General features: G+C 43.6%; 1 protein-coding gene and 1 long non-coding RNA gene across 2 annotated transcripts; one reads left to right on the forward strand and one right to left on the reverse strand.

The window, feature by feature from the left end:
- The first annotated feature begins 2161 nt into the window (after positions 1–2161).
- Positions 2162–5391, forward strand: LOC125508960 (uncharacterized). The gene is made up of 2 exons (XR_015604634.1): positions 2162–2535; positions 4928–5391. It is a non-coding gene; the product is annotated as an uncharacterized LOC125508960 (long non-coding RNA).
- On the reverse strand, positions 3676–9460 carry LOC125508959 (HSP-interacting protein-like). The gene is made up of 3 exons (XM_087526024.1): positions 6442–9460; positions 5513–5736; positions 3676–3800 (listed from the first exon to the last, which is right to left on the reverse strand). The coding sequence occupies exons 1-2, from the start codon at positions 9089–9091 to the stop codon at positions 5579–5581; spliced, it is 2808 nt and encodes a 935-aa protein (XP_087382150.1). The 5' UTR covers positions 9092–9460; the 3' UTR covers positions 3676–3800; positions 5513–5578.
- Between the last annotated feature and the right edge of the window lie 5074 nt (positions 9461–14534).

Consider the following 14534-nt stretch of genomic DNA (forward strand, 5'->3'; position numbering starts at 1 on the left):
GACGTGATGAAAGCGTATGATCGGGTAGAATGGCTTTTTCTAGGGGCTATGTTGCCGAGGCTAGGCTTCGGTGCTACCTTTGTCAGATTAATTATGAAGTGTGTAACTTCAGTTCGTTACTCTGTTCGTGTCAATGGAGAGTTACTACCATTTTTCACCCCTTCCAGAGGCTTTCGACAAGGTGATCCAGTGTCGCCATACCTATTCTTATTATGTGCTGAGGGTTTTTCTTCTCTCTTGAAGTTTGATGGCAATGTTGATAAAGAGAATCCGTGCTAACTTCAGAGCCCCGTGGGTGAATCATCTTCTTTTCGCCGATGATAGTCTCATTTTCATCAGTGCGAATACAGACAGTGCAAGTAGATTGAATGAAATTCAGGTGATGCCTCAGGTCAGTGTGTGAACAGAAGTAAAAGCTCCATTTATTTTTTCCCTAACACACCTGACACGCTTAGGCAACATTTGAAACAGCTTCTGCATGTGCATGTTGAAGCATTTTCAGAACGCTACCTTGGTCTTCCCACAGCGGTTGGTCGCATTACCAATGGTACTTTCGATCACATTGGGGAAAGAGCCAGAGGTCACATAAGCAGATGGTCTGAAAGACTATTTGCATGCGCAGGCAGAGAAACTCTTCTAAAGTCGATTGTTCAGGCTATTCCGTCCTTTAGTATGAGTTGCTTCCTCTTGACGAAGAAAGTGTGCAAAAACTTAACCTCAAGCATGGCCAAATTCTAGTGGGGGAGCTCACTGGATAGGAAACCTCTTCATTGGATCGCTTAGGAGAAGTTAGCTACATCAAAAATTAAGGGCGGGATGGGATTCCGTGACTTACGACAGTTCAACTTGGCACTTTTAGGGAAGCACGGGTGGAGATTAATGATAGATCCTAATTCTTTATGTGCTAGAGTTCTGAAAAGCATATACTTTCATGATACAGACTTTATGCACGCCACTATTCCGAAGTCTGCTTCAACCACATGGAGAGCGATCATTGCCGGTCGTGAAGCACTCAATGTGGGTTTGCTGAAAAGAGTTGGTGATGGAGCATCCATCTCGGCTTGGGAGGACAAATGGATACCTTCTACAGTAACAATGTCGCCAATATTCAAACCAGCTAATACACATGTTCAGATGGTTAGTGACTTGATTGATTCCGCAAACTGGACATGGAACCGGGAACTCGTGCGAGACACCTTCATTGCACCTGATGCCAAAGCTATATTGAACATCCCAATTCGGCGAGGTGGAGGTGAGGATTTTCTTGCTTGGGCGCATGAGACCTCGGGAATATGCTCTGTGAAATCGGCTTACCATGCTCTCGTGAATCAAAAAGAGCGTGTAGCTCTAGAGGAAGGTTAGGTAACGGGACCATCAACGACAGAAGAACAAATGTGGATTTCTCTCTAGAAACTCAAGGTTGTGCCCAAGGTGAGGGTTTTTTGGTGGCAGTCATTAGGGGCTTAATTCCTGATGAATGCACACTCAAACGGAGACATATAATGGAAGTGAGTATGTGCAAGATTTGCTTAGCAATGGAGGAAGATCTCACGCATGCACTCATCCATTGTTCTCATGCCCGCCGGTTCTGGGAGGAAGCTCGATTGTTGTTTGAAATCTCTCTTCCCCGACTCCATCCAGATACTTGGGCAAGAGATATCTTATGTGAACAGCGGTTCTCGGAGAAAGATCGCGCTATAATCATCACTGTTATGTGGTCCATCTGAATGTCACGCAATAGATGGATACATGATGAGGTGAAGATCGATCCTGCTAGTTTAGTGAGACGAACCAGAGAAGATCTGGCGCTGCTAGAACTTCCTAGGCAACATAACGTCTTATTACCAGGCTATAGCTGGCGGCCGCCCGATGAAAATATAATCAAGATCAATACAGATGCCTCGATCAACTCCGCTGACGGCATAGCGGGCATTGGAGGGGTTGCCAGCTCGTGTTCGGCCTTCTTGGGAGCTTGGTGCAAGCCGTACATGAAGGTCTCTGACCCACTAATTGCTGAGATCCAAGTCATGAAGGAAGGTGTGATCTTCGCTAGTCTGAGGGGCTTAATGAAGGTGACCCTGGAGACGGATTGTCTAGAGGCAGTTAACCTCTGGAATAATCGCTACGACGATCGCTCGAGTGTAGCACCTATCTTAGCAGAAATTAAAGAGTTCTCTCTTAATTTTTCATCCTTTATAATTCAACATGTAATAAGAGCGGCAAACGGTCCTGCACATCTTTGTGCTAAGCGTGCTAGCACGCTTAATGTGACTGAGAGCTGGCTCGAGATAATCCCTAACTTTCTGATCAGTAGCCTGTTGGCTGACTGTTGAATAAAGCTCTCTGAATTCCCGAAAAAAAATTCGGTTGTATTCATTTCTCCCCTTCCTCCCCCTCTCGAACCCCACCTCCCTCTCCAAGACTAACTCCCTTTCCCAATTCCTCCCAAAGACCTTGTATCCAGATCCATGGTGGAATAGATCGAGAAGAGGAGCGTAACACTCGGCCACTCTCTCTTCACTCCTCAGATCCCAGGTTACCGTCAAACCCTTGCGCTGTTGTGTATAGGATCAGGTTTGCTACGCGAGTGCTAGAAACTGGTGCGCATCCAGTTGAACATATAAGTAGGAAGGGGAGTAGCCTCGCTGATCTCAATTTGTTGTGCCCTCCAGTTGTTCTGTCGTTAGTAGGATTGATTTGGCCTCTCTTGAGGTTCTGAGTAACTCTTCTCTTGTTCCTCTTTGAGTAATTAGTTAATCATTCATGAGTCATCATTCGTCTGTATTGTATCCTTGTAGCTCTCCTGAAACCTACAGGGTCATTTCCCACAAAGTAAAATAAATAAATCTTATTGTCTCCACCTCACTCTATATGACCTCAAATTAGCACACTTCCTGGAGTTGAATTTTACAATGAGTAATGTGCAGCTTTGGGTTATCTTTTAGAAATGGAAGCTTTTATTACCCCTGGCCTCTGCATCCTAAGATGCATGTGCAGTTTTAGGTAACCGAGATATATGAATGAATATTTCATATAACTGAAAAAAAATGCAGAACTCTTCTAGTAGAGTAGGATCGGATGGTTGTTCATTAAGTTGAGTGCCTCTGGCTCCATGAATCCTTCAAAATTACGCAGTTCTCTTGTACAATAAATGTTAAAAAGATCATCAATAGGAGTGCATTTCTCCTTTCTGCATATGTGCAGTGCATGATAGTTTGTAGCTGGAGTAAAATTCCATTGAAGCAAGTTATTAGAAGTAAAATAATACCAGGCGAAGGAGGACCGAACGGATCTACGATATGTACCAAAGAAAGAGATCATAGCTGAAAATCGCAATTTGGGGATAATAATTAACCACTAAGAATCGATCTCTAAATCTAAGGAAGCATATTTCTAATAGAGATAAACTTATCAAATCATATCCCTAATCTATTGTCAGGTTCCATCTGTGCTGCTAACCCAGTACTGTTCATGCACACAAATAGTGGATGTGAACTGTTACTCTATTTTCAGCAGAGTACATATGCCAAATCCTTCTATAAAGTACATACCATTCGATCATTCCAAAACTATAGACTTTCACACTGAACTTTAACTCTTATATGTCTACGACAGTTGAGATTAACTATGTATCTAATAATGCGAAGTTAGGTCTCTTGCATCTGTAAAATAGAGCTGCAGCTTGTGAAATACTATCTTGTAAGCTTTGCAAAATGTATCCTGAACACCTCTTGTAGCTTGAATTGGAAATATCATCTGTTCCAGTTCATGAATATAGACAGTTCGGAACAGTCAACAGCCTGCAGAACATGTCAAAATAATTTCGTATTTGAGCATGCATATGGCTTGGTGTGCTCACAAAACACATAAAGAAATTGATATATACAAGATGAGTTGACAGAGCCTGTAACATATGGAAAAGACATGCTGAGAACTCAAGTTTCTCCAATAATCAAAATAATACTAACAGAATAACACATTGACATCACCCACCAGGCTGCTCTAGGTGTTGGACATGGTGTTATTCATCAATTCATACCTCCATAGCATTGGCAGGTGTAGTGGACAGTCCCTCACTGGAGATAGATAACCAGGAAGCGGGTACCACCAAGTGACACCCTTGGGTCTTAGAGTGGAGTATCTGCTCAGTGATGCTTCTGCCACCAAGTGACATCTTCTGGGAGTACCCAGACGGTGAAGGTCCTTAACTTCTAGACGATATGGAGAATGCTGAACAAATGTTCCCTAGGGTGAATGAGAAAGCAAGCGGCTGAGGGATGCTAGAGTGTGTAATGAAGAAGAGGAGATGCCACTACATCCATCGCATATGTTTCCACTTGCCGAGACAAGGGAGAGAGATGAGTAAGGGGAGATAATAAGGCACGGGAGGGATGCCAAGTAGGGCCAATAAAAAATCTTGTAATGATGTTTTTTTTATTTTGGATGTGGGGAGCTGATGTGGCTGCCACATCAGTTAGCCAAAGTCCACCTCAGCTCAAAGCTACCCTTCTATTGGGGCAAAGGGTACAATGTTACGGTACTGAGGGTTGGACTTGCAAATAAAACATCATTGAAACTGGGTTGCAATTTGAACCCGCGGCAATAATTGATGAATGAAACATGTAACTTTTTTATTCTAATACCCTTTGCTCAATTCTGGTTATCAACCTTGGGAGAAAGCTTTGTTTCTTTGGTCATCTATAGAGCATCCTCTTCAGCAACAGAGGAACTATAATCAGTGTAAGAACCGATTCCACTAACAGTAAAAGCAGAACATCTCTATAATACATTATTTTGCGACAATATAGAAAACACCATCTTCTTTTCAGCTCTTCTTGTAGAAGTCCGGTTTTTAGTCCTGAACATTTAACCTTCAACATTACAATCCAAACTATGAAAACTGTCCACTGATCTGCTCTGTTGACAGGCCTGAACAATGAAAAACTGAGGTAGCTAGTGGCCTTCTCAAAGCATCTCCGCCCTTGCCATGCTGTCACCATCAATGGGTCTAATGACTAAAGGAGATGTACATGTTGCGCCTTTTCGGCCACCCACTGTTGTCATTCGATCCCAGGGGCGATGCCCTGATCTAGATGCCACTACCTCCAGTGCTAGTGGACGCTAGAACTCTTCAGAGACGGTTCTCCAGGGTCCCTGGCATGACCATCGTGTTTCTTTCAGCATCATTGCTGCTTAGCGAGGAAGTCTAGAGGGGGAGATGCTTGATTGGAAAGGGTTGGAGTATTAGAGTGAAATGTGGCCCCAGTGCCCACAACACTTCATTTCGTTATATCATTATGGTATTATTGCTTTGGTCACTGCATAAGGGATATTGTGATTTATTGTATCACATTCTTAATTTTATATATATCCAGTCATTATTATGGTTTATATTTAATGATTCCGCATGGTGAAAAAGTTGCCGCGGTTACTTTTCTAGGACTAGTGTATTACATCAAATAGATATCTTGGAATAACCTCAATAATACATCTCATTAAAGAATGAAATTACCTTTTTCAATTAGTATCAACATTCGTATTCATGTCGACAGCATCAAGTCCTATGTTAAATACAAGCTCATGTGTACTTTATGTGCTCTAGTACATTATGCAACTTCGAAGGCTGTCTTCGAAATAAAGGTTCAAGACGGAAAGAAGAACTACCATTTTCCAACTTTTTAGCATCGTACATTTCGTTCCATGCTTGAACTATCTCATCAATCTTGAAGCTCAATCCTGAATAACAAAGAAAAAAATCTTAACAACTTATATGCCCTTGAATGTAGTTAAGAGGATCTAAAATTTCGAACTTCTAGCATAGCAGATTAGTTAAGTTAAAATGTAACAATGAGCACCAGGATTAAATGTAATTTTTGCTATTTGTAAGGCATAACATGACCAAGACAAATTAATGATATCTGATTTTTTTGTCCATAAACATTTTTGAAGTAATACTGAAGTTGCTTCCGGAATCTATTATTACAAATTGTAGCACGACAGTTGTTGTGGACATACCTTACTATCCGCTGATGAAACCAATTGTCTTTGGATAGTGGCAAGCTACACACTGACTATGGCAGATCCTAATGTTTGCGTTTCTTCGCGATAACATACAAGTCTGTATAAGTTGGATATTTGGAAATGTGTCGTAGTCTTTTTTTTATACTATTACAAATAGCCATCCACCAATTCTGGTTAACACTAGTGGTCCACTAAAAATATTTGAAGATGGCTCCCTATGTTAGGGTTTAGATTGTCTTTCTCAATGAATGAGGTAGTAAAACTTGAACTGCATGCAGAAGCTTACATTTCCCAGAATAATCATTATAAGAAGCATGAAATTATTAACATACATGGTGTACACATACAAGTTTTGGTATTGATGATTTAGCAACAGAGGAACAAAAAATTACAGAAAAAGGTCACACGATTACATCATACCTTCTTGAGTTTTCTCATTCGCACAATGGTTCTTTATCATTACACTGATATCTGCCAGCGAAGCTCCACCGGTCTTAAATTTCTCAATTGCTTCGGTGAGACTCTCCTCCCAGCTAGCAAGACCTAACTGGAATTCTACTACTGATCGCTCATAAAGAATGGTAGCCCATGAAATGTTTAGCTGTGATCGCATATTTGAAGCTTGCTCAAACGCTTCATCTGCTGTTAAATCTTTTTGGTGCCCATCCAATCCCAACTTATCCAGTAGGATTTTCTCCTTTTTTGATTTAGATAACCCTTTTAGTCGCAAGTATTCTATTCCCTCCCACATCTCCATTCCTTTTTCCATATTATCCTCAGCACGATTGAATAGCTCTAGTACTTCAGTTCGCATGTCTACCTTACAAGCATCTGCATAACGCCAAGAAAGTTTTGCTTGCTCAAACTGTTGATTTCCAAGCGCAATAAGGCCTTCATAAAAGTCTGGCTTTACATCCACGGTATCTTCAAACTTCTTTCCAGCTTTGACGTATTCAGCGCATGCCAGTTCGTATGCGGTTTTGACCTGGGAAAGTACAGAGTCCTTTGAAGCATCCTCTGATAAAGATAGTCGTTTCTTTGCACGAGACATGTGTATGTTGCCCCAGTTAAACAATGCTAAAGCTGCCATTTCCTGAAATTTTGCCTCTGCGGCATGAAATATCTCCTGGGCTTCTTCGCTTGTGATGGTGTCTTCCATTGCCTCAATGCACAGCCGCGTACCAAGGTCACGGAGATCCACTAATGCATCAGAATCAAAACCAACATGGTTCTTGAATAGACGAGCGAACTGCACCATCCAGTCATCAGCATATGATGAGCTCTTGTCTTCTGCTGGGTGTCTAGCGCTTCCGCACTCAGAGATGCTATGCTTTCTTTCCAGTGTTGCCGTAGAAATATTGGGCATGACGATGTCCTTGGTGATCTCGCGCTCAGGACTTACTTCTTTTATGTACAGCCGAGCGGGTCCTTGCTTCAGATCCTCAACCCACCTTAGTTCCTCAGTTGATGTAATTGTCACCAAGTCACCCTCTATGTCCTGAAACTTAAGAAGCATTGCCTTCAGGTGGGGACTGTACTTACACCGAGCTACGTTTATCGCTTGCCGTAGACTACAGTCTTCTGGAACAAGTGCAATCCTTATGTCATCTCCCATAACAAACTTTACAGTCTTTGTTTCTCCATCGCTAGCATATGCGCGCTTCTGTTTTTGGTGCTCATCTCCCCCAGGACTTGCTAGTTTAACTGAAGTTTGCTTTTCCTGCTTGTCCCCGCCACGACTAGTATGCCGCTTTAAGGAGCGTCTTGCTTGGTTGCCATTGATAAACCTTTCATACATCTCAGAGTGAATTTCTTGGTTGCTACGGCTAGTGGTTGGTACATCCTCAATTTGCTTTTGACGCACATCCATATGGGCGACTTGATTCTGCTTTGTATGCATTACCTGCTGATCCTGACCACTTCTCACCTTTATCTCTTTGAGGGGCTTTTCATGCTTATTTTGACTCTCTGTTTCTTTGTGGTGCATTTGTTCCGCATCCCTCGGAGCATGCTGCAGTCGTTGGCCTTCATCATCTGCTCCTAGTTTGTGCTGACCATGCTTCACCTGGTTCTGTTCCGTGTTCCTTTTATCCTCGTCATGATTATGTCTCGATGGCATCTCCCGGGTATCATTTCCTTCATTGCTTAAGTCATTCTCCATGTGGTTTTCTTCACTGCACTCTTCTTCGTTGCCATCTTCATCATTCTCTTGCTCATCGTCATCGTGAATCAACCACACCTCCTCAACTATGGAATTGTTTCTAAATCTGCGAGATACTTTCCTCTGGATCTTCTCTTTTGAAAAACCGGCCTTAGGCTCTACCGGTGACACAACCTGATTCTCCAATAAATTTTCTGTCTCCATCTCCTCCCTAAGGCTCTCGTAGAGCTCCAATGCAGTGACATTGTTTGGTTCCAAGCTCAGCACCTTCTGCACATCCTCACAAGCCAGATCCAGCCTATCCAATGCTTCAAAGCATCGTGCCCTTTTCAGCAATGCATTTGTATACTTCGGCGATGCTTCCAGTGCTGCGTTGCACTCGTCAACCGCTCGTTCATAACTCTCAGGTTTCATGTGCATGTAACATGCAGCAATATTGCAGTGGAGGAAGGCGATATCATCGTGCCCCTTTGGCAAAAGCTTTATTGCCTTATCAAACTCAAGAGCCGCCCCCTCATAATCCCGCCTCTGGAATAGCCTTGTCCCCTCTCCCTTAAGTTCGATAGCCTTCTCATAGTCTCTCTTCTGGGATAACATCATCTTTTCCTCCAATTCGGTTTTCGCCCCCTCTTCCTTGGAGTCAACAGCTGCCTCATCCTCCTTGGAAGCCCCTTCCTCCTTCAGTTGGGTGGTTGTACCCTCCTCCTTCAAGTCGATGGCCGTTGACGCCCTTACCTCCTTCTGTTCAATGGGCGTCCCCTCCTTCTTTAACTCTGTTACCACCCCAATAGCGAGGTCTTCATCTTTATTCACCAGTGAATTGGGAATGTCCTGGCTGCTGCTTGAACTAGGTGCGCAATTAATTGATCCAGATTCACTTTGTTTCTTCTCGCTTGGCATCTCCTCCATGCTTCAGAATTTGCAAGCCTTCCCCTTTCCCCAAATCAAGGAAGAGGCATTTGAATTACACAAGCAAGCTGTTCTTGCGCCACCTTTTTCTTTTCTTCCTGGATCAACAAAAGGATCTTTTGCTCCTCCTTTCAGATGAAGTAGCCGCAATGATAACGAAGAATGAAGTCGAGGAATACGGGAAAGAGAGATCGAGCAACAAGGATTCGCTCCTCCCTCTTCCCCGTGCAAATGGACACCTTACCCTACCCTGGCAACTCCATTGGGAACACACAGGATAGAATGATGCATCAGATGGAGGAGGAACTGGTGGGGACTGTCCTAAGTTTGGCAAGAAAGTAAATGCAAGGAGAAGGGGAAAATGCTTGAAGGAGGAAGAATGGGGCAAAGGGGAAAGCAAAGCATGAGGAAGCATGACACGAAATGGAGCAAAGGGTTGGATGGGCAGGGTGCGAGCAGAAGGGAAGCCACACACTTTTTGGGTAGCATCAGGGAACCATGGCATGCATGTTCCTTTTTTTGGGTCGTCTCTGAAAGGTTTGAAGTTCGTCAGCTATATTTGACTTGTGGCTTCTGTGGTTAGCATTGTGACTACGTGCGCATCAAAACCATTTTTACTAATTTTAGCGCTTTCTAAGACTAATTTATCTAATATCAGAATGGCTATAAGCCCACTTGGCGCTTCCTATTTCTTCCTGATTTCTGCTGCAGATGTTTACTGGAGCAATGTAAACATCCAAGAAAGGTTTCAGATCAGAATGTAGGCAAATGTTAAGACTCTCCTACTTGCCTCACTAGCCGTAGATTGGTGGAGGGTAAAATCGACATGAAAGCGCAGTATGTGCATGGAAGCAACATCCTAGAAAATGATGTGTGATTTTTTTTTAGAATATGGCGTGTTGAAGATAGGCCAATCTTTGTGTTACCCGCAACACCGTATTTGTTTAGGTCTTAACAAAGCGTACATCTGCTTATTACTAGCACATATCATGTTTTTTTTATTTGCAAGAAAGTAGTTTGTATTAGAAGGGGGCCTTGGCACAGCAGTAAAGCGGTTGCCTTGTGACCATGAGGTCATGGTTTTGAATCCTAAAAACAACCTCTTGCAAAACTGTAGAGAAGGCTGCGTATAATAGACCCAAAGTGATCGAATCTTTCCCCAAACCCTGCGCAAGCTGAAGTTACATGCATCGGACTGCCTTTCAAAGTAGTTTGTATTACTCAGCCTGGACCATTACAATGTTGTGAGATATGTTCACAAATTCATCCGGACCTGACCCTATCCACACAACCGTTTGGGCTTCGGTTCGGTCATTAGTACCCATGTAATCACTAGCAGTGTTTTGACTACGACAGCTACTGTAGCTCATGAATGGTCAAAGAAGACGCATTGAGAAGTGGCAATTTAGAATCCGGCACATTAGACGATTCCTTGCGGTTGGGCTAAGCGTATTAGCGATGAGTACAAGAAAGGAAAAGATCGTTTTCTCGCGATCGTTAAGCTTATTCAAAATATCTTTAATCTAGTCGATGCTTGAAGAATTTTGCAAATCCCTCTTAATGTTCAGGGCTTTGAGGACTTCGTCGTGGCGTCGCTTGGCACCATTTTCAGCACGTGCAACATATCATGTTCAGTGTTGCACTCTGTCATGCGTACGACGATCTATGGGACCAGCAAAGGCCCTTTTACGGTTTAACTGGGGAGATCGGCGAGCACAAAGAGCAGAGCTAGCAAAAACGCACGATGTTTACCCAGGTTCGGGCTGCTGTGAAGCGTGAAACCCTACTCCTGCTTTGTGTATTGGATGTGTATATGTCCAGTTACAAGGTGCACACGTCCTGGCAAGGTGCTCGAAAGGTATAGCTACGTGTGCAAATGGACAGGGTTTTAATCTTTATCAAGGTAGCCATGGGTCTCCTTTTATAGATAAAAGGGTCACCATAGTGGCAAAATGATAAATACGCACTGTAAATAGTGGCTACAGTGTCAAATACCTAACTCTGATGGGTTAGGACAAACACATTAATTACGCTGTGAGGTGTCTTGCTGATGCGGAGCATCCTACAGACATCACCATGTCAAGAGTCCATTTGACGCAAGTGATACGTGCGACATCTACTTCACATACATAAAGGTGAATCATCTCTTTTACATGTGCTCGCTTGACCCCTTCGAGGATGGTATACTACTTGACCTTCCATCGCGCATGCATAAGTATTGTTGAAGCTTCACGAATGTCGAGGAGGAGTGTAAGCGCCAATGAACGACTACACCATCCGCGAGGGAAGCGTGGAAGAGAAGAGGGAAGAAAGGAGAAGAAGATGGAGCAGCTGTCGGAGACAGGTCGGACATCTGGACCTCCTCCCGGACATCCGGACCTCCTCCCGGACATTCGGAACCTCTCCCGGATCGTTCGGCTATGACGACGAGGAAGACAACATGGACCCATCCGAAGCCGAATCATTCGGACCCCCGACGCCCGAATCAGCCAGAATCTCGTTCAGATCATCTGGCCTTGCCTGCGTGCATGCCTCCGGGCCGAGACACATGTACCCATTCGCCCCTTAGACTATAAATAGACCTCCTCCCCATTTTTAGGGTCAGCAAATATGATGGCTCATTTCTAGTTGAGCTTTGCTCCTACCTCTACTCTTGGAGTTCTATTTATGACCACTCCATTGGAGTTCAAGACCTCCTTTGGAGAAGATCCTGAGGGATATCAAGACCCCCCCCATCAGAGAAGATCATCTAGATCATGAAGACCTCATCTCTTTTGGATTTGGGATGAACTCTATCTAGTACCGATTTCCCTTTGTTGTTCATGTACCTTGTGGGTTCATGTGTTTGTTAGTCTAGTGGATGTGTGATTGGACTTGTTTTTGAGTGTTTTCCCTTGTGATTTCTCTCCCGTTCTTCGTGTGTTCTTCATGTTCTTCGCGGGACCCCCCTCCAAATCGTGAAAGATCGGCCCTTAGGGTTCCACCCTACATCATCTTGGTATCATGAGCCACGTTGATCATGAATTTGGAGTCCCTATCCCTATTTTTCTAGCATAATTTTGTTGATTTCGTCCCAAATTTGAAAATCCCCACCAAAAATAGCCCCATTTTTTGTGATTTGTTGGTTTGATGATGTTTTGTTGGATTTGATCCATGGATTTGATGTGTTACTCGTAGATCTAGCTTCCCCATAAGTTTTCCCACCTTCCATCCATGAAATCTCCTCAATTTTAACCCCAAAATCATCCATTTCTACCTAAAAATCGTGTCCCTGAGAGGAAATCCCGAGTAGTGTGACCTGCCCGGATCATCCGGAAGTGCTCCTGGATCATCCAGATCCACCTGGATCAGCTGGGCCCTCTCCCGGACGTCTGGACACCCCACGCACCCGAAAACCAGTTGACCTACCCGAATCATCCGGGCCAACTCCCGGATGTTGGGATAACCCTGAAACTGACACGACTGAATTTTTGTTTTGGCCATAACTAATTCATTCGGAGTCCGATTTTGACATTTTTTAGCTCGTTTTGAAGCTATTGACATCCCCAATCCCATAAAAATACTACCAACACCATTAGACTCCATCAAATTTTTGGAACTTTGGCATCTTTGCCTATTCCCTCCACCATATAATTCGCATAACCACCATCGTTTTCCGCAACCTAACCCATTTTGTTCCCCATCGCATTTGTGGTTGCTTGAGTTATGATTTGAGTCTCCTAAGGTGTTTCGGCTACTTAGGGACAGTTGCTTCTTCATCAACCACCCCCATCACTTCCTCATTGTCACCATCAAAATCACCATCGCTTTTGCACTACCACCATTTGACATTTGAGATTTTGAGTTCACGATTTTTCTGTTTCCTAAGGTGTTTTGGCTAATTAGGAACTGTTCTACATCGAGCACACCGCCACTCATCTTCGCCACGAGGTCGTCATCGACATTGACCACTTAACCATCATCCGTCCTTGCTCACAAATGAGAAACCCTCGACGGTAACCTCGACGACATCCATTGTATATTCCCTTGCCATTGCATTGTTAACCCCGAGCCCATTTTGCGTCACTTGCCCATCGAGACTAGTCATTGAGTATTGCTAGCAACGTTACTTGTGCACATTAGTGATCCGTACCTTCCATTGCATGCATACCATATCATCTTGGTATCCTCATCTTGGTATCATCATATCATCTTGTGTCACAAGATTGTTCCCACATATACACAATTGCTATCTTGGTTTGTGCATTTCGCATAGTGGCCATAACAAAAAAAGGCCTTTAAGCAAAAGAGAAAAGCAAAGAGCTTGTAAGCAATGGCCATAGCATGGCCACATTACATATCATACTACCATATTGATCATACCATACTACCATATTGATCATCTTGGATCATCGTGTGTGAATCACCGGGAACCATACATACATAGCATAGTTGGGATAGAAAGTTGATACATTTTGCATCTTATAGGTTGTGCACAAGTGTTGTATCCGCCTAATGAGCAATCGTGCTAGCGTCTCTCTAGAGTTGTGCAACACGAGCGTTTTTCGTGGATTCCACATTTTGAGCTCATTCCTTGGTTGCACGACCCCATTTATCTATCCGTGTGTGTGTTTCCATGTTCCATTCATTGCTATCGGTCTACTTGTTTCATTTGCGAATTTGTGAATCTCTTTCAACATTATTGACTCTTACTAACAATTGCATCAATTTTTTGTGCCACTTGTCCTAACCAAGCCACTCGATAGCTTTACTTTGTAGATGTGAGTGAGCAAGTCCGGTACCAATTCCACTATTCTTTCATTTCACATTGAGTGAAACGGGATACATCCTCAACTTTGGGAAAAGGTAGCTTGGTATTGTTTATCTCATTTTCTATTCACCTCTACTCGAGTCTTGTGATGGATAGGCAAAGCATATCTACTTTGGTCTACACTAACAACGACGAGTTTGATGCCACGGAAAACTTCTTCGAAGCCAAGATGGATGCTCAAATGGAGGAGATCAAAGCCCTCATCAAGACCTACAAGCGGTCTTTCTCATCTTCGAGAAGACGCTCAAGTGCACATGCTTCCGAGCTACCATCTCCGGCAAGGTCACATCGGCATCGGCACCATCACTGATGTAGGGTGGAACCCTCTAGGCCAATCTTTCATGATTTGGAGGGGGATTCCCGAAGAACACGATGAACACACGAGGGGAAACGAGAGGACACTCGAATCAACAAGAATAGGTCACACATGTGCTAGATCCATGAACACAAAGAGAGACACATGATTCAAATCCAACAAAGAGGGATATAAGTAACTAGTTCATCTCCAAGAGGAGGTCTTGAACCCACTAGGGGATCTTCGCGTAGGTGAAGGGCTTGAATCCACTTGGGAGATCTTCGCCTAGGTGGAGGGCTTGAATCCACGTGGGAGATCTTCTCCTAGGTGGAGGGCTT

Source organism: Triticum urartu, chromosome 5A (genome assembly GCF_056163025.1).
Source record: "Triticum urartu cultivar PI428250 chromosome 5A, HENAU_Tu73, whole genome shotgun sequence".
Lineage (NCBI taxonomy): Eukaryota > Viridiplantae > Streptophyta > Magnoliopsida > Poales > Poaceae > Triticum > Triticum urartu.